Source organism: Marmota flaviventris, chromosome 14 (genome assembly GCF_047511675.1).
Source record: "Marmota flaviventris isolate mMarFla1 chromosome 14, mMarFla1.hap1, whole genome shotgun sequence".
NCBI lineage: Eukaryota > Metazoa > Chordata > Mammalia > Rodentia > Sciuridae > Marmota > Marmota flaviventris.
In genome coordinates this window covers 6,471,527-6,489,279 of record NC_092511.1, presented here as the reverse complement: position 1 = coordinate 6,489,279, position 17,753 = coordinate 6,471,527, and the positions used below count along the sequence as shown (strand labels likewise).

General features: G+C 47.6%; 1 protein-coding gene across 1 annotated transcript; it reads right to left on the bottom strand.

Moving 5' to 3' along the window:
- Positions 1-1,018: 1,018 nt before the first annotated feature.
- On the bottom strand, positions 1,019-11,929 carry Klf11 (KLF transcription factor 11). Its single transcript, XM_027937834.2, has 4 exons — positions 11,744-11,929; positions 9,994-10,263; positions 8,124-9,087; positions 1,019-3,493 (listed from the first exon to the last, which is right to left on the bottom strand). Exons 1-4 carry the CDS (start codon positions 11,783-11,785, stop codon positions 3,213-3,215), a joined length of 1,557 nt encoding a protein of 518 aa, XP_027793635.2. The 5' UTR covers positions 11,786-11,929; the 3' UTR covers positions 1,019-3,212.
- Positions 11,930-17,753: the final 5,824 nt, after the last annotated feature.

Sequence of the window (17,753 nt, the reverse complement as noted above, 5' to 3'; positions counted from 1 at the left end):
CCAAGAAAAAGATGATACCTCTGCATTTTCTTGTGGAGAACTCATAGAAACCCCAATGGCCCAGATGTTTTGAAAGATGAGTCAAGAACTGTGACGGGTTGGATATGGGGTGAGAGCAGAGTGACTCCAAGGTCTTGCACCTGAACTGCAAGGACTCACGTGCAGTTCAAGGACAATGGGGCCAACTGTGAGAAAAACAAGGGTGGGGAAGAGAGGTGGGGCTTGGCCATGTCGGGTTTGAGATGCAGACTGGGCAGGTGTCACGGGATAGGTGCAGGACTACCTAGTTCAGGCAAGAGGTGCAAGGAGAGATCGATCCTCGGGGTCTTCACAGTTGAGATTTCACATCTGTGAAGCCTGGGAAAGGTGACCCAGGGAGCCCAGCAGTTTCGAAGAATGAGTATTAGGACTCCCCAGAATCAAGAGGCCAGATGACAAGGGCCAGCAATAGACCAGACAGGAACAGCAGACATCTGCAGCCTTTGGGGCCACTGTCACCTCTGCTCAATGATGCAGACAGCAAGATCCCAGCCCACAAAGCCTCTGGTGACACCCACAGGAGCTCTTTATTACATACCTTTGTGTGTAGATACAAAGCCTCAGTGGGAGCAGGCTCACGGAAGAACGTGCAGAGGAAGACTGAGGAGCCCTCACGTTGTCTTTAACCCTGGGCAAGGGCTGGAGTGAGGCAGCAAAAATGTTTCCACATACCTCTTCCAAGTCCCCCCTCGGGCAGACACCCACCGCTGGCAGGGGAAGAACACAGGCCCCGAGGGCCCAAGGGTCATCCAGCATGCTGGGTCCTATCCTGCCAGGACCAGACGTGTGTCCCGGTGGCCAACAGAGAAGCAACCTCCTCATACATTCCTTTCAGAGAGAACTCCCAAAGGAATGCAAAGAAACAGACTAAACCCGAGAAAAAGGAGAGTTCAGGTCGGGCCAGGTCTGCCCACTCATCCTGGAAGACACTGGGTGTTACACTAAGGCACTGGGCACAGTTAATGACACAGGACACAAGTCCAGTTTGCAAATCAAGAAAGTTTTATATGATTCAAAGAAAAAAGTTACATTACACATTCTCATTTAAATAAGAATTCAAAGTCTGTTACATAAAACATAATTATGAAACAAATTTTACTGAAACTACTGAAAAGGCTCAATGTCAAAAATCAAGCAAATCTGCTCAGGCAATAAAGTGCACAGGGGGAACCTGCCTTGCCGGCGTGGCCTCGGGCACCCGAGCACCCGCACTGTCAGCACAGGGATGCCTCACTCACCCGCTGCAGCCTACAAGGGCTTGGTTCTCAGGAGGATTTTTCAGACGGGAACTTTTTCCCAACTTTTCAGAAAGTATTTCTAAATCTAATCAGGAAGTGGAAGTTTTAAATTAATACCATTTCAATACATCTACAATACTGTTCAGAGAATGAAGTTCTGTCACAAGCAACCAAATATTCAAAGACCTTCCACTACCCCAGATCATCGGACAAGCATCACTGGTATGACATAATTAAGCAACTGTCCAAACCTGATGCCATTTACGACACACACATAGTCAAAAGTGTTTATGGTGACTTAGGAGGATGGGAGGACTGGGGTGGTGGGGAAAACACAAACTATGTACAACCATCGCTCTCCTGTGACTATATCATGCCTCATGACAACAAGAACATACACCTGTGGAATTGTCCAAAATGTGGAAATCTCCTAAAGACACACACATACATACGGTGGTGAAAAGCAGTTGATACTAAAGGACAACTTAATGGGTATCAAGTAACATACAATGAAGGATCAGGAGAGGGTTATATTAGACTAAAAAGACCTGAACACGAACCCTAATTTTACTTACCCCACGTCACCTTACCATCATTTTAATAAAGGTTAAGTGCCAATAACTAAAAGGCAAAAACAAATCCGCACAAAAAATATTCCCAGGCTACCAATATAGTGCAACATTCTGTGTTTTTTCATTTCTTCTGTTGCCTGAACTTCCAACATTTATCCAAAACCAATTCCGCCAGGCAGCCAATCTCCTGTGTATCTGTGCTCACATGGCTAAAAAGCAGTGCCCACGGTTTACTTGCAAGGTAGACTGTCTGATCAAAACAATATCTTTCAAATAAAATGAATGAAAGGTCAGTCAGGTGGGATTACACTGCCAGTTATGCATAACACACACTTCCTAGTTTTCCATCCTTAACAAAGGAACTTGAACCTTGGCGCCAACTGTATGCACTTGCACCTCACTTCAGATGAACTATACTTGGAAGATCCATGCAACCTTTTTTCTAAGTAGTCATTCTACTCACAATGCAGTATGGATAAGGCCACATCAGAAGAGGTCAACTGACAATGAACAAAGCAGCCAGGTTTGAGGGCTAGCATTCTTTTGGGGGCCTCAGGTACAAACAAGAATGGTTCAGCAGAGCAATGGCCCAGATAGCAACAGCACACAGATGCTCAGATCACGCAGCAGCCCCAGCACCAGGAGCTGCCAGTGCCCTGAGTAAACCCCAGTGCATCCTTTACAGGTCACGCAACACACACAAATGACTAGTTCTAGCCAACCAGAATTTAGTTACGTGGGCTACAGGATTGGTTGCCTCGAATTTCTCTTAAAAACATTATGAAGCTGACTGCAAAATTTTCCTTTCCTTCTTTTTAATAAGAGGCCCTCATTCAACCTGTTATTTATTTTTTTAAAAATCATTGAGAAGACCTGATAACTTACGATTTTTTTTTTCTGAATAATGTACGAAGCTTACTAAAAGCAAAAGCAGAGTCATTATAAAACTTCGCTATTAAAAGCTGAAAATAAGGTGGTAAAATCATCTATCTAGAAACTGATGATTGGAGCACCAACAATATAAATATTTTTATAAAAAACAGTATAAAATTAGTACCCTGTCTCATTTCTACAAAATATGAATAGGAAGGTTGTAAAAATCCAGATTTTGTAAACTTTATTGCCGAAATGTTTGAATGCTGGTGATTTGGATCATCAAATTTTCTTCTATTTCCTTTAAAAAGAAAGAAAGAAAGAAAAAGAAGGAAAGAAACTTCTCAAACTACAAAAGATACTGAACAGGGTCCCAACCAGAAAAGAAGGGTTAACACACTATCGGAACCAGCTCCTGGGCCTCTGAGGCCTTGTTTTTAGAGGAAGCCATCAGCTATTCCCAAGGAATCACAGTGACGCCCACCCACTCTCAGGAAGAGGCAGGCAGGGGCGCATGGGGGCTGGCAGGAGACTCCGCCGAGGCGATTCTGTTCAGCTTGCCGACCTCTGTCTGCCAGCCTGGGATCTTCTTGGTGGTCATGTGGCGACGGGCATGCTTCGTCAGGTGGTCACTGCGCATGAAACGCCGTTCACACACAGGGCACACGAACTTCTTCTCCCCTGTGTGAGTTCTGCGGTGACGAGACAGTTCATCTGAACGCGCAAATTTTTTATCACAGCCATCCCAGCTGCAGTTGAAAGGCTTCTCCCCTGGGAGGTGAAAACCATCACATTAAAGAAAACACGCTCAGAGCCTTAAGGCGAATTTACATTCTTTAAAAATTTTGTTCATCAAAATCTCAGAATACATTTTATTATTCAGATGGTAGGTGATCTAGAATCAAGAAGTCCTCCAAAACACATTCTCTTCCTCCCACACCTGAGAGGTAATAAATAGTCTGTAGAGCTCAAAGACATCAAATAAACCTTTCGAAGTTTATTTTTAAATAAATCTGCTGTTACAGCTTAGCGTTAGGGACAAGATTCTTGAAAGGAATAATTCCTCCCCGCCTCAGGATGAACTGCACATTTAAAAAAAAAAATCCCACTAAGAATCTTTAAGACTTCTCACAATCATTAATTTCCTCTCCAGATTTCTTATTTCACTGACAAATAGGTTAGTTACAAAATGGAAAGGTTAGAGTTCAGACACCTTCTGCTACAAACTTAACGTGTTTGTTATTCAAAGTTCCAGAGCACTGGCAGGAACCCAATTGTGTCTTCCTGGAGTTGGGAGGTAAGCAAGGGAGCCTTGCAGGGGACATGGTCGTCCCCTTAACAGAGCCTACCAAGGTCTTCCTAGCCAGCAGGAGCATGCCCCTTCTGGCATCCTGAAGCCCTTCTTCACCAGGCTACCATAATCACATGATGCCTGCATGATCACTAGCTTGACACACTCTGTCATGCAACCTGTCTTTCCATGTCTAGTTCACCCATCTCTGTACAGCTGAACTCCTGGCACTGCACTTCCTATAGCAGGTGGCAAATACACTGTTTTGAATAAATGAGTGTTGAAGAGGTACCAACAGATATTTTTCAGAATTGAAGTAACAAGAAAATTCAGCAGCATTATAAACTTTATAATTAACACAGTAGTGCCTGAAATTTTATAGATTTTAAAGACCCCCACACATAAGGTTGCTGCTACAATTTGAACGTGTTCCCCGTATTTCATGTGGTGGAAAATTAATCCCCCAAGTCATTATGTTAACGGAGAGGTGGCATCTTTGGCAGGTGGCTAGGTCATGAGGGCTCTGTCCTTGTCAATGGATTAATCCACTATGGACTGATAGCAATGCTACTCTTGCAATAATCTATCAAAGCAAGTTCTCCAGCAGTTGCTGTCTCTCCTGTGGTGCCCTCCACCATGTCTTGATACAGCAGGAAAGCCTGGGCCAGATGCTGAGTTGATGCTGGGCCAGGATCTTGGGATTCCTAGCCTCCAGAACTGAGTTAAATAGGCCTCTACTCTTCACAAATTACTTGAACTCAGGTATTGGTAAGGCGACAAAAACCAACTCCGACAGTTGCCTACTTGTTCCCAGGCTCCACCACATCAACAGCACATCCAGCGTCCAGGAGCTGGACAGACTGCCAGCCTTTGCATGAGATTTATAAAGTCCCCTACTTGTTTTCAACTTACCAAAATGGAGCTTCCATTCACTTTACCTTATTCCAGTTTAAATGTGTTTTTTCAGGTTGGTAGAAATATATAGAAAGTGATCTTATCCAAGTAAAGTTACCCAAATCTATTTCTCATGAAAACTCCAATGGAGTGTTTACAAAATGGTATAAAAGAAGGGGATTCTCCAGAACATTCATGTTATTGAAACATAAGTACTTTGGGAAACATGAAAGGAGCTTGTTTAGATGCCCGTATTTCTTATGATTCTGATAGTGTCTCTACCCAGGGAGGCTGACTGATTAAACATGAAAATCTCAGTCACCTCCCCAAATCTGGAATCCATGCCTTATATGTTCATCTGGATAGGCTCTACTAAAAGCAGAGCCTCAGCAATAAGAGAGAATAAAATCATGGCATTTTTAAGTAAATTGATAGAGTTAGAGAAAATAATGCTAAATGAAGTTAGCCAATCCCAAAAAACAAATGCCAAATGTTTTCTCTGATATAAGGAGGCTGATTCATGGTGGGGTCAGGAGGGAGAGCATGGGAGGAATAGACGAACTCAAAAGATAGGGCAGGGTGGAAGGGGGTATGGGGTTAGAAATTATGGTGGAATGTGATGGACATTATACATGTATGAAGACATGAATTGGTGTGAATATACTTTGTATACAACCAGAGATATGAAAAAATGTGCTCTATGTGTGATATGAATTGTAATGCATTCCGCTGTCATATATAAACTTTAAAAAATTTATTTAAAAAAAAAAAAAAAAAAAGCAGAGCTTGCCACACCAAGGAGCCCATGAGAGCAGAGCAGATCATGTTGATTTCCTCAGAAGCACCCCTTCACTCTGACACAGCCCTACACCCACCCAGTGAAGAGCCAGCCATCATTACTAGTGTCAGACTCTTGAATCAGACACCAGGTATTATATCTAGGTGAGATAAGACAAGTGCATAAGTAACTAAAAGACAAAGGGAGATGATGGGACACATAATAAACTAAGACCAAAGAAATAAGATCAGGAAACAAGCCCTTTCAGGGTCTCAGTAAGCACATGGAAAGAAAGCTGAGGGAGAAGGGTGGAAATTTGGTATTGGAGAAACAAGGTCAAAGGAGGCAAAGAGAGACAGCCCCAAGACTGGCCTATGAAGCACTTGCCTCTTTGCTCAGGTAAAGAGGCAAGTACTTCATGGGCCAGGCTTGGGGCTCTCTCTCCAAAGCAAATAGCCACCCCATAGCTATATGGAGGAACAGCTCCTTCTGGAATGTCTGAATACCAACATGCACTTCATGCTGCAAGCAAAGGTGCTATGGTCAGAGGTGCACTGCACTAATTAGAAACCAGCCTATCTTAAAAGCATTGGCCATGGTGGTACACACCTGTAATCCTGCTACTGAGGCTGAGGCAGGAAGATCACAAGTCCAAGGCCATTCTAGGCAACTCAGTAAGACCCTGCCTCAAAATTTAAAAAGGTCTGGGGATATAGTTCTATGGTATAACACTTCCCTAGAATGCATGAGGCCTGGGGTTCTGTAAGACAAAAAACAAAACTCTCTCCAGTCAGTCTTTCCTATTTTATATTCCACAATCTGGACATTCTGATGGAAAGGGGGTTCCATGAAGAGTTATGAAACACATCTTTACTGAATGGCGTACCTTATGTGCTTATATGTAACATGAGTATCAAAAAGGCAAGTTGAACAAGTGACTATAGGATCCTTGGAAAATACAAACAGCCAGGGGTGGTGGTACATGCCTGTAATCCCAGAAGCTCAGGAGGCTGAGGCAAGAGGATTGCAAAGTTCAAAGCCAGCCTTAGCAACTTAGTGAGGCCCTAAGCAACCTAGCAAAACCATGTCTCAAAATAAAAACTAAAAAGGGCTGGGGATGTGGCTCAGGGATTGAGTGCCCCTGGGTTCAATCCCTAGTGCCCCAAACAAAACAAACAGCAGCACTACAGAGTACTCACTCACTGGACACCTGAAAAACGCTGCCCTTATCCAGAAAAGGGATTGATTCTCTAGCAGGCAGCACTCAGCCCTGTCAGACATCATGGCAGCCACCAGCCCATGGAGCCTTCAAAACTAAGTTCAATTAATGAGAAAGTAGAATTTGGTTCCTTAGTCACACTAGCCCCATTTCAAGTGCACATGGCTATCCAAATAGAACACCCTTTTATTCACTGCAAAAAATTCTACTGGGCAAAGCTGACTAGACAACAAGGACATCACTAGGTCATTAAGAGTTTCTTGTTGTGACCTTCTGAATTAAAAATTATACATTCTCCAAAGAAAACTATTATTTTTGATATGGGAACTGAACCCAAGAATGCTTAACCACTGAGCCACATTCTTGCCTTCTTGTTAATATTTTATTTAGAGATAGGGCCTCACTAAAATTGCTGAGGCTGGCTTTAAACTCATGATCGTCCTGCCTCAGCCTCCCAAGCTGCTGGTATTTGTATTCTTTAAAAAGTATTCTAGAACCTGAACTTTTCTAGTTTAGACCGACATTCCCCCAAATCTTGTTGATGCTTTCACTAAACATGAATGCATTTTCTAAAATGCAAAGAAAAACCAAGTGCGATGGCACCTGCCTGTAATCCCAGGAACTGGGAAGGCTGAGGCAGGAGGATGGCAAATTTCAGAGGACAGCCTTGGCAACTTGGAGACTCTATCTAAAAATAAAAAGAGCTGGGGATGTGGCTCAAGTGGTAGCGTGCTCGCCTAGCATGCGTGAGGCACTGGGTTCAATTCTCAGCACCACATAAAAATAAAGATTATGTGTCCACCTAAAACTAAAAAACAAATATTAAAAAGAAAAAGGGCTGGGTGTGTAGCTCAGTGGTAGAGCACCCAAGTTCAATCCCCAGTACAGCACACAAAGAAATAAATATGCAAAGAAACCATGAATATCTACTACAAAACAGAGAGATGGGGCCCTGTAAGGTACTCTAAAACTTGTTGAAGGACCACAATAATGGAGCCATCCTACATTCCACCCAGACAGGGTAGCAGTGGTGCTGATGGTTGTGCTAACAATTCCAACTCCTGCAAGATCACAAGGACTTTAAAGAACCAAAAAAAAAAAAAAAATGATCCCCTACCCACTCCAGCAGTCCTCCTGCCTCCCACTCAGAGGTGGCTGCAGATATGCTTCCTAACCAGAGGGTCTGCTGCTCCCATTACCCTACCTGCCCAGTGCTTACCTGTATGAGTGCGAAGATGGGCCTTGAGATGGGAGCTTTTGAAGTAGGTCTTTCGGCAGCCTGGGAAGCTGCAAACATAGTTTCTCCTCCGGGAGAAGTCTACCTGAGGGGCACAGTTTTGGCTGGAGGCAATGAACAGTGGAGCAGGGGCAAGGGGCAACAACTTGGTGTTCCCAACAGCCATGACACTGGATGGGCAGGTAGCAGGCTGGGCTAGAGTGCTCTGCGGCAGCACCAGCATCACAGTTCCCTGAGGTATGGGCGGGCCCATGAACACAGGCTGGGGCATGGGTGCAGCCTGAGGCAGGATGGGTTTGACAGTCCCCACAGACAATAGGGGAGGGGGTCTCAAAAATGCAGAGAACATGCTACTCTGTCCAGTTGTAGGGATCATTTGGCACAGGACAGGGGGACTGGTGACAGGAACAGAAATCAGAGGGGTGGTTTTCCTTGGCAAGTCATTTTCAAAATTCTTTGGTGAGCAGGGCTGAACTGCAGCAGGCCACCCCGCCTGCGGGCCTTTGTCGGTGGGGAGCAGGCCGCCAGATCCGTGCAAGCAAGGCTGACAGGAAACAGCGTTAGCAATGAGTAAACTGTCTGCAAGGCGTGTATCCTGCAAAGCTTCCAAATGTCCCAGAAACTGTGCTTCTCCTTCTCTGCTATTGGACAGTCGCTGTTCTTGAATCTGAGCAGGAGGAAAGCATGCAGGAACAGGATTCTCCCCCGTGTGGCGGATCACACTTGTTACCAAGGCCCTGCAGCTGGGCGCAGGAGCCGGTTCCTGGGGCTCGAGCTTCAAGCTTGGCAAGCCCCTCTCAGTCCTCTTGTTCAGTGCTCTGGCTGCCACCGATGAAGATAGCGGGAGGGCCATGACCCTGTGTGCTTTGGAATCGGTTACTTGGGGAGGAACAGGTGTCCCTGTCGATGGCTCCATGAGATCAGGGCTCTGAGGAGGAGTTATGCACTTAAGGGAAAAAAAAAAAAGTTCCACGTGAAAAGATTTTGGTTAAATTTTAAAAGAAACTCATTTGATCACATTGCCCCAATGCCTTTTAAAGATGCATGGAGGGAAGACTGGTCTGAGCCTGCTGAAGGCCCCAGCAGCTCTTAAGGCTACGCAAGGCACTCACTGTCTCAGCTTCTCCTCATTCTGTTCTGACCCCTCCTAAATCATGCATTTGCTCTGTTGGAAGAAAAGGCAATGTCTGCTAAAGCCTTGTACAACGACTAAAATGAGTAATTTAGCTTTAGGACTATAACAAGAAAACAAATTTAAACTTCAAAATCAGAGCTTTTCACAATAATCTCAAGTCCTCAAAAAATCTAATCAGTGGTTCTGACTGAACCAAGCCTTCAGACAGTGCCCAACAATTCCCGGGTCTCTTCAGCTGCCCCACAGAAGAGCCCAATGCTGAGGTGCAAGGGACTCCCAGTACTGGATCCGCTGCTCCTCTCGCTGAAGTCAGCTGCCACAAGAAGGCAGAGGTGCCACTGTTTCAACAAAGTTCAGGCTGATGCCATAGCACACGCTTTCTCTAGGAGCTGCCCACATGTCCTAATCCTGGATAGGGTCACAAGGAAAACCTAACCCCCTCCCACCTCCCACCAAGATTCCCCAAGAAATTAAATTTCATTTTCTTGCATTCATCTGTTATTATCTGAGGTACACTAACCACGTGTATCTCATGTCTGGAAGGTCATGATCCCTCAGTGCACATTTTCAAGCAATGAAGGGAAAATTTTCACCCCTGTGAACCCACACAAGAGGGGTAAGCAACCTACTTGCCAGCATCCCAGTGAATCAACCCATGAGTTGTCAATGTAATTATTTAAGCCACTCTAGGGCTCCTCTCCCCACCCCTCCTCTTACCAGAGTTGATAAAGAATGAAAGTCCTTTGGTAGCTCAGCTGCAGCTGTATCCATAAGCATGGTGGTGGTGACATCCCCAGAGTCAGAGACAGGTGTGAGGGGTCTTATCTTTAATAGATCACCTTTCTGGGATCTTTGACCCCAGGAGCTCATGCAAACCAGAGCCTCAACTGCTTCGATGTCTGTTTGCTCCAAGATGCTGCACGTAGACCTTTCACTGTCATGCCGCTTCCTCTCTAGGATTGACTCACATATGTCCATGATGTCAACCTACAGGTGACATAGCACAATGTCTTCTCAGTCCAAGGGGAAAAAGGGAAGGCACCCCCCAGAGTCACATGGACGTGCACACCAGAAGCCTGCATCTATGCATCACTTCAAAGGCAACATGCTCTGTGTGCTAGTAAAAGACCCTAATGGAACACTGGTAACAACTCTGCTTTCAAGCCAATGTTCTGAAGACTGGACCTGGCCGGCAAGCAGTTTCCCCTGAAAACCAAGACTCTTAAAAGGTTACCGAGTTCATGTTTTTCTTGGGTAAATTATTAATAAGACTAACTACAAAAATATAAGTCAAAGTGGCTAGTGTGAAGGTGTCACCTGGAAGATGAATTCATACAAGGCCTGAGTGGTCTGCCAGTGAGCCAGATCTTTTGATGACAGCTCCTTGAGTTGGCAAAGCCACCAGAGCATCCTCCTTATAGACCATTTTTAGATTCTCTGGGGCATGCGCTCAACTCCCTGGTGGCTGAACTCCACGGGCTCCATGCAGGTAGATCCCATGGTGACTGAGCCTGCTTTTAGCAGATTGAGAAACATTAAGGCACTGGTTCTGCCCCAGCCTAGGAGGAGCGAGAGGAAGAGCGTGCATAAGGTCTGTACAACCCAGGAGAGATCTTTTCCCAGGATTGACTGGTCTCTTCCAAAAGAAAACCTTAAATCTATAAAGATACCATTTCCACTTAAATTGCCTAAGCAGCAAAACTTTGACCAACCACTTTCCCCCTCTCTGAGAACAGGCAGAGGTCACCTTTGCAAATACCACTTTGCCCAACCTCTGTGGGCAGCCTGAACCACAGAACAAATGCAGAGTTTAGACAGAAGCCCAAGTGGAAAAGAATCTGACCTGCTCGCCCAGTGTCGCTGCGACCACCCAGCGCAAGTAACTCCACAGCCCCCAGACCCAGAAGCAAAGGGTCTGACCCTCCTCGTGCTGCGTTCCCGCCAGCCGCCTTTGCCCCGCCCCTCCGCGTGCCGCTTCTCCGCCCCTTGCCCCGCCCCCTCCATGCCTCGCTCCCGCCATCTGACCTTGCCCCGCCCTCGCATTCCCGCCCCTTGCGTGCAGGGTTCCCGCCGGCAGCCCGCGCCCCGCCCCTACCCGTGCCCCGCCTCCACCGCCCGGGTGCCGCGTTCCCGCCAGCCGCGCCCCCGCCCAACGGCCACCCTCCTCACAGGGCCCAGGTGACGTCATGGCTGGAAATAGCCCCGCGCCGGGCGGGGCCGCCGGGAACCGCGAGACAAAGCTGCACGTCCGGCTGCGCGGGGCACAGCACACGCCCCCTCCCCGCCCGGCGAGACCCCGTGCTGCCACCGCCCCGCCCAACCCCGGAGCCCGCCAGGTTGCCCCAGCGGTACCTTAACCGCGAGACCCCGCACAGCCCGCGCCTCCGCCAGTCCCGCAAGGTGGCGCGCCCTCGCCTCGCCCCTAGCTCAGGCAGGCGTCCCCTCCCGCGCCAGCCCCTCCACTCACCGCACGCGCGTCGCCCGGGCCCGCGGAGCCTGGCGTGTGCATGGTGCCGGCGGTTCAGAAGCAACAAAGCGGCCGCGGGCGTGAGCTCGGGCACGGCAGCGGCCGCACGTGTGCAGCGGGCGGTGATGACCGGAGCTCTTGCGGCCAGCGCGCGCCTCAGCCCGCTCGCGCGGCTCTGCCCCGGCGCGGCCCTCGCAGCGCGGGAGGGGCGGGGCGCCGCGGAGGGAGCGGCCGCGGGGGCGGGGCGCGCAGGCAAACCAAAATACGCCGCGCCCCGCCGGGGGTGGGCCCGTCGCCTTCAGCCAATCCGTGCTCGGCCCGTGCGCGTCTGGCCAATAGGCGCCGCGTGGGCCCGCGTGATCGCAGCCTGGCCGCGGCGTGATCCGGCAGGGCGGGATGCGGCACGTGTTTTGGTCGGGGCCGGGGGGCGGGGCCTAAGGCCCTGGAAAGTAGGCGAAAGGTCCCGGCGGCGGCGCGGCGGCGCGGCGGCGCGGCGGCGAGCAGTGCACGGGGAAGTCTCGCTGGGCGGGGGACACCCACCGCACTCAATGAGGCCACCTACCGCCGGCCCGAGCGTGGGCCGCGTGAAGTGGATCCGGCGGGTAGCGGGAATTCAGCCAGAGCGCTCACCCCTGCTTTTCTTTGCTTGTTTTCACTGCTAATCTGTCTTGGGTTCCTAGAAATGCATCCCAGACCGGGAAGAAGTTTGAAAGCTGGTTGCTTCTAGGTGACATTCTTGCAGGCCCCCAGATCCGAGCTTCTTGGTGTCTTCCATTGTCGCCTCTCCCTAGGCATCTATTTCTGAAGAGGGACTGGGGAGACCAAGGCGGTAATCACCTGAACCCCCACCCGCGCCCCCAGCCCTCAGGCCTGCGTGAGAGAGAGCCCAGTGCCCACCAATCGTTTCCACAGTACTAATGTCGTCAGAGCCTCAGTTCAGCACTCACTCAATTCTAAGTTCTTGGAGAGCAGGAGCCATGCACGTTGTGTTCCCCAACTCTGCAGGGCAGCAATGGGATATTCCTCCACTCATCCACTGAGCCCACATTTTCAGAGCCCTGATGCAGTGGAGAAAACTCATAAGTGGACAGTTTCCTTGCCTGGCCTCAGCAAACTCACATAAGCAGCCAGAGCCATCCTCTCAGGCTGGTAAGGGCACTGAGATGGGACCCACAGGCCTACTCTGGTTGAACAGAGGGATTAAATAGGCAAGAGAGAGTATTCCCTGAGCATGGTGGGGAAGGCATATAATCAGAGACTAAGGAGTCTGAGGCAAGAGGAGCTCAAGTTCAAGGTCAGCTTGTCAACTTTGAGACTGTCTCAAAAAAAAAAAAAAAAAAAGTTAGGGATGTAGTTTACTGTTAGAGAGCCCCTTGGGTTCAATCCCCAGTACTGTGGGGAAAGAAAGCACCAGGAATGTTTAAAGATGAATTAACCATGATCAGCTGTACCGATGAACTTCTAGGAAGTCTCTGGGAAGGACAGCCAATGATCTATCTGCACATGAAGTCTTAAGTCTTGGACACATATTTGATTATTCTACTTTTTTTTTTTTTTTTTTTTTTTTGGTACTGGGGATTGAACTCAGGGTCACTCAACCACTGAGCCACATCCCCAGCCCTATTTTGTATAGAAACAGGGTATCACTGAGTTGCTAAGTATCCTCAACATTGCTGAGGCCGGCTTTGAATTCATGATCCTCCTGTCTCAGCCTCCCAAGCCGCTGGGATTATAGGCGGGCGTTACCATGCCCAGCCAGACTTGATTATTCTGTTTTGCCTGCTTGTCTACATTAGATTTCTAACTGGCTCCTAATGTGTCCATACCTATCAGAACTATCATTTTCCCACCCATCATTCTCAGGGATCTTTAAGCTTTTCTGTGGGCTGCTTGGAGCAATATCCACAGTCCTTACTGCAGTTTGTGAGCTTCAGGAATACAGTTCTTCCATCCCAACCTCATTTGCCTTTACATTCCCAAACCAGGCCGTAGGATTGCTATGGTTTGAATGTTTGACCTGAGAATTCTTGTGTTGTAAATTCAATTCCCAAAGTCATATATTAATGCTATTTCGAAGTGGAACCTTTGGGAAGTAATTAGGGTTAAATAAAATCATGATAGCATGAGTAACTTTACAAGAAAAAGAAGAGAGACCCCAGCTAGCTCACCGTACTTTCTGCCATGTTATGATGCAGCAGGAAAGTCCTCGCTAGAAGCGGAACAGAGTTTGATACCATCTTCTTGGGCTTTCCAGCCTCTAGAACTGTGAACCAAAAAAACCTCCATGTAAGTGACTTGCTCTCAGGTATTTAGTTATAACAATAGAAAACAAACTAGGACAAGAGTCAATGCCCCCTCTTGGTCATTTGTCACACTGGCCCTTTTGCTGTCTCCCAGGCCTGGTACTTGCTGTTCCCTTGATTGCTTTTCTCCTGGGCGTAGCCTCCCATCTTTCCTGTCCTCTCTGCAGAGAAGCCTCTTCCAGAGTACCTGTGGTCTAGAGCTGACCTCCAGCTACTCCCTCTCTCTGCTCTTTTTACTTCCTCCAAGGCACTTTTCCCATTCATCAGGTATTTGCTATTCCCCCACTAGCAGGAACTCCCTGGTAGGGGGCTGGTCTAGTTTGTCCATGTAGCCACATGGCAGCTGTTGAGTGAAGGAAGGTGAACGCCTACTGGCCTCCCCACTTGGACATCCTACAGACACCTCTCATTCAGCATCCTTGGAACTGAACTCATATTCTGCCCAAATCTGAATTCCTCACCTCCATGCAGGGCACTCCTGATGTCCTGTTCCTTGATCTAGAGATCAGAGCATCACCTTTGACTCCTCCCTTTCTTGCTCTTGTTTACTTTCACCAGTTATGTCAAACCCTCCTAAATATTCTCAAACATTGTCATCACCCACTCCTGCCCTCATCCAGACCACCATCTGGGTTCACCTGAATGGTTGCTATTGCCTCCCTACAGGTCTCCCTACCTCCAGCCTGACCACCTGTAGTCTGCTCCTCACCTTCTTGCTAGAAGGATCTTGCAGAAGTGGACAGGTACCCAAACCATAGTCAAAACCCCAGGGGGACTAAACTGGTACTTCTTAGCCAGGATTCCTTGACTCTTCCTGACCAGGCTCCTGTCAGCACTTCCTGCATCATTTCCAGCCAGTTCCTCACTTGCTTTTCCTCTGCCTTCTTGCCCCCCACTTTCCCATTAGAACCATGTGCCCCCATGTCCCATCAAGTCACTGTCTTTTATTTTGCAGAACATGCCAACACTAGTCCACTTTGACTGTAAGATTGCAGCGTGACTTTGGATGAAGTGCTTTCCGACTCCCCCAAGCAGCAGGATAGCTCAGTGGAAGGCTGAGTTCATGGGCTGAAGTTGACCTGAATCCAGATCATTATGACCGTGGCCAAGTCCTGTGACCTGCCCACACCCATTCCTGCTGCATGGAGGCAGCGGCTTTTTCAGCACCTGGAGTTCCGGCAGCTCACACCCCAGACCCTGTCTTTACTCCCTGGGTTACCTGGGAACTTGGGAAGAGAGTTGGCTAAGGGCTCTTTGGGCATAAACCCCAATTCTTCCCATGTCTAGCCTATCTTCTGGACAGCCAGGAAAGCTGTGGCTGCTGCCAGACCCAACTGTGGCCCCGCCTGTGGTCAGAGAGCTATTGACGTGTTTCTAAGCTCAAGACAGTTGCAAGTCTTTGACTAGGGAAACATTCCTGTCATCACCACAGGCCTCTGGGGAGGGTGTGGTCCAGCAGAGGGACTGGACCTGGCCAGTGTGTAATGCCTGTGAAGAGAACACAACACAGTCCCGCAGGCTGGAATGCCACCACTCTCGTGTGCTTGCAGAGTCCATGTGTATGCACTCACACTCTTGCACAGAGAATAGTGTGCTGCATACTTTCTGAGCCTTGCTTGTTGACTTCACACTGTCTTGAAGATTATTGCATATCTGCTCATAAATATCAACCTCATTCTTTGTAAATGGTTAGACCATATTCCATTGTATGAATATGTTAAAATTGATTTAACATTTCTGGCTAAATAACAAGACATCTAGGTTGTTTCCAGTTTGCCCAGAGCAGCAAGCCCATCCATAGTTTGCTTACATGCAAGGAAAACTACAGGACCACTTCCTAGAGTGGGAATTGCTGGCTTAACTACTCTGTGCATTTCTTAATTTGGAGGGGGCACTGGAGATCAGACCCAGGGCCTCACACATGCTAGGGAGAGTGGTTTACCACTGGACTACATCCCCCACCCCTCCTTTTTCTTTTTTTATTCTTTGAGACAGAGTTTTGCTAAATGGCCCAGACTGGCCTCCAACTTTCTATCCTTCTGCCTCAGGCTCCCAAGTAGCTGGGTATATGCCACCACGTCCAGCTGGTTTTATATGCATTGAGACTTTTAAAAAGAAAATCTACAATATGATGTGGTTTGGGGTCTGGCTTTTATTCAGTGTGCTTTTGGGGTTTGTTTAGCCTTCCAGCTATAGGACATATCATAATGTATTGATCCATTTCTTCTGTTGATGGACATCATGATTGTTTTCAAGCTGGGGCTGAATAAAGTTGCTATAAAAATTCTGATGTATGGATATGGTTTTTTTAATTTGCAAAAACATTGTCAAGTTGTTCTTCAAGATGTTGTTGTGATCATTTACCCCACCAACAGTGAACTGTAGGTCCCCATTTCTTTATTAACGCTGGTTCTTCTTGGCATTTCTGTCTTTTATTAAGCTAAGTGAAAAATGTGAGAGCTCATGGTAATCACTTTGTATTTTTTTCATGGACTTTACCTGAGACTTTTTCACATATTAAAAAGCTATCTTGATCTTCAGTGAACTTCGGAGAGTATTTTAACCTAGTGTAGAAACATGAGTGTGCGTGCGTGCGTGCTGAATGGAGGGAGTCTATGCAGAAACAGAAATGCTGCAAGAGGCAGGCCGGGGCTGGTTGGAGATGAGGTTGAAGAAATGGGGCAGAAAGGAGGGGCACACCGCAGGGAGCCCGCTCAGGCAGAGGAAGGACTTGCCTGGGTCAAGAGGTAAGGAAGAGAAGGTGGTCAGAGAGGCAGGAAGGTCTGGGCTTGGGTGCTCAAGTGTGTTCCATCTTGGTGACCGTCTGCTGTGGGAAGAAACACTGGTGAGGTTGGGACTGGGTGAGTTGGGAAAGGATTCAGACTGACCCACTGAGAGTCAGGAGAAGCAGCAGGATTGGTTGCCCACGCAGAGAACTCAGCAAGCATGTTAGGATGATCCTGAACCAAAAGTTGGACTCTCACTGTGGGTCCTGGCATTAAAGTGCTGGGTCACTTTGGGCAGGTCCCTTCCTCCCCTTCAGTCTGTTTTTTGACCTGAAAAACTGGAGTTGCATTAGTTCTGCCTTGACCTATAATCAAGTAAGTTTTCATATTTTTGTTATGGATGAGAAAAAAAAATACAATATATTTTTTTGTTATTTCATACTCTGTTTTTTTTTTTTTCTTTTGGTGTTGGAGAGTGAGCCCAGGGGTGCTTAACCACTGAGCCACATCCCAGATCTTTTTTGTTATTTTTTCACTTTGAGATAGGGTCTCACCAAGTTGCTTAGGGCCTCCCTAAGTTGCTAAGGCTGTCCTTGAACTTGCAATCCTCCTGCCTCAGATTCCTGAAAACTTTTTCATTTTTTAAAACCACGCTAGGGTTTTAATGTGTCCCTCAAAGTTTATGCATTGGATGCACATCTGTAATCCTAGCCACTTGGGAGACAGAAGCAGAAGGATTTCAAGTTCAAAGCCAGCCTCAGCAATTTAGTAAGACCTTGTCTCAAAATTAAAACTTAAAAAAAAAGGGGGGGGGCAAGGATGTAGCTTAGTGGCAAAGCACTCCTGAGTTCAATCCCCAGGACCAATAACAACAATTTAAAAAACAAACAAAAAACCTTCAGGTGTTGAAAATTTGATCTCCAATGTGGTGGTGTTAGAAGTGGGACCTTTAAGAAGTGGCTAGACCACAAAGACGCTGCC

Excerpts from the sequence above, each read along its gene's own strand:
- Klf11 (XM_027937834.2), bottom strand. The coding sequence starts at position 11,785 with ATGCACACGCCAGGCTCCGCGGGCCCGGGCGACGCGCGTGCG. Across the intron at positions 10,264-11,743 it reads GCCCGGGCGACGCGCGTGCG|GTTGACATCATGGACATATG; the intron begins GTGAGTGGAGGG and ends TGTCACCTGTAG. Across the intron at positions 9,088-9,993 it reads TTCATTCTTTATCAACTCTG|TGCATAACTCCTCCTCAGAG; the intron begins GTAAGAGGAGGG and ends TTTTCCCTTAAG.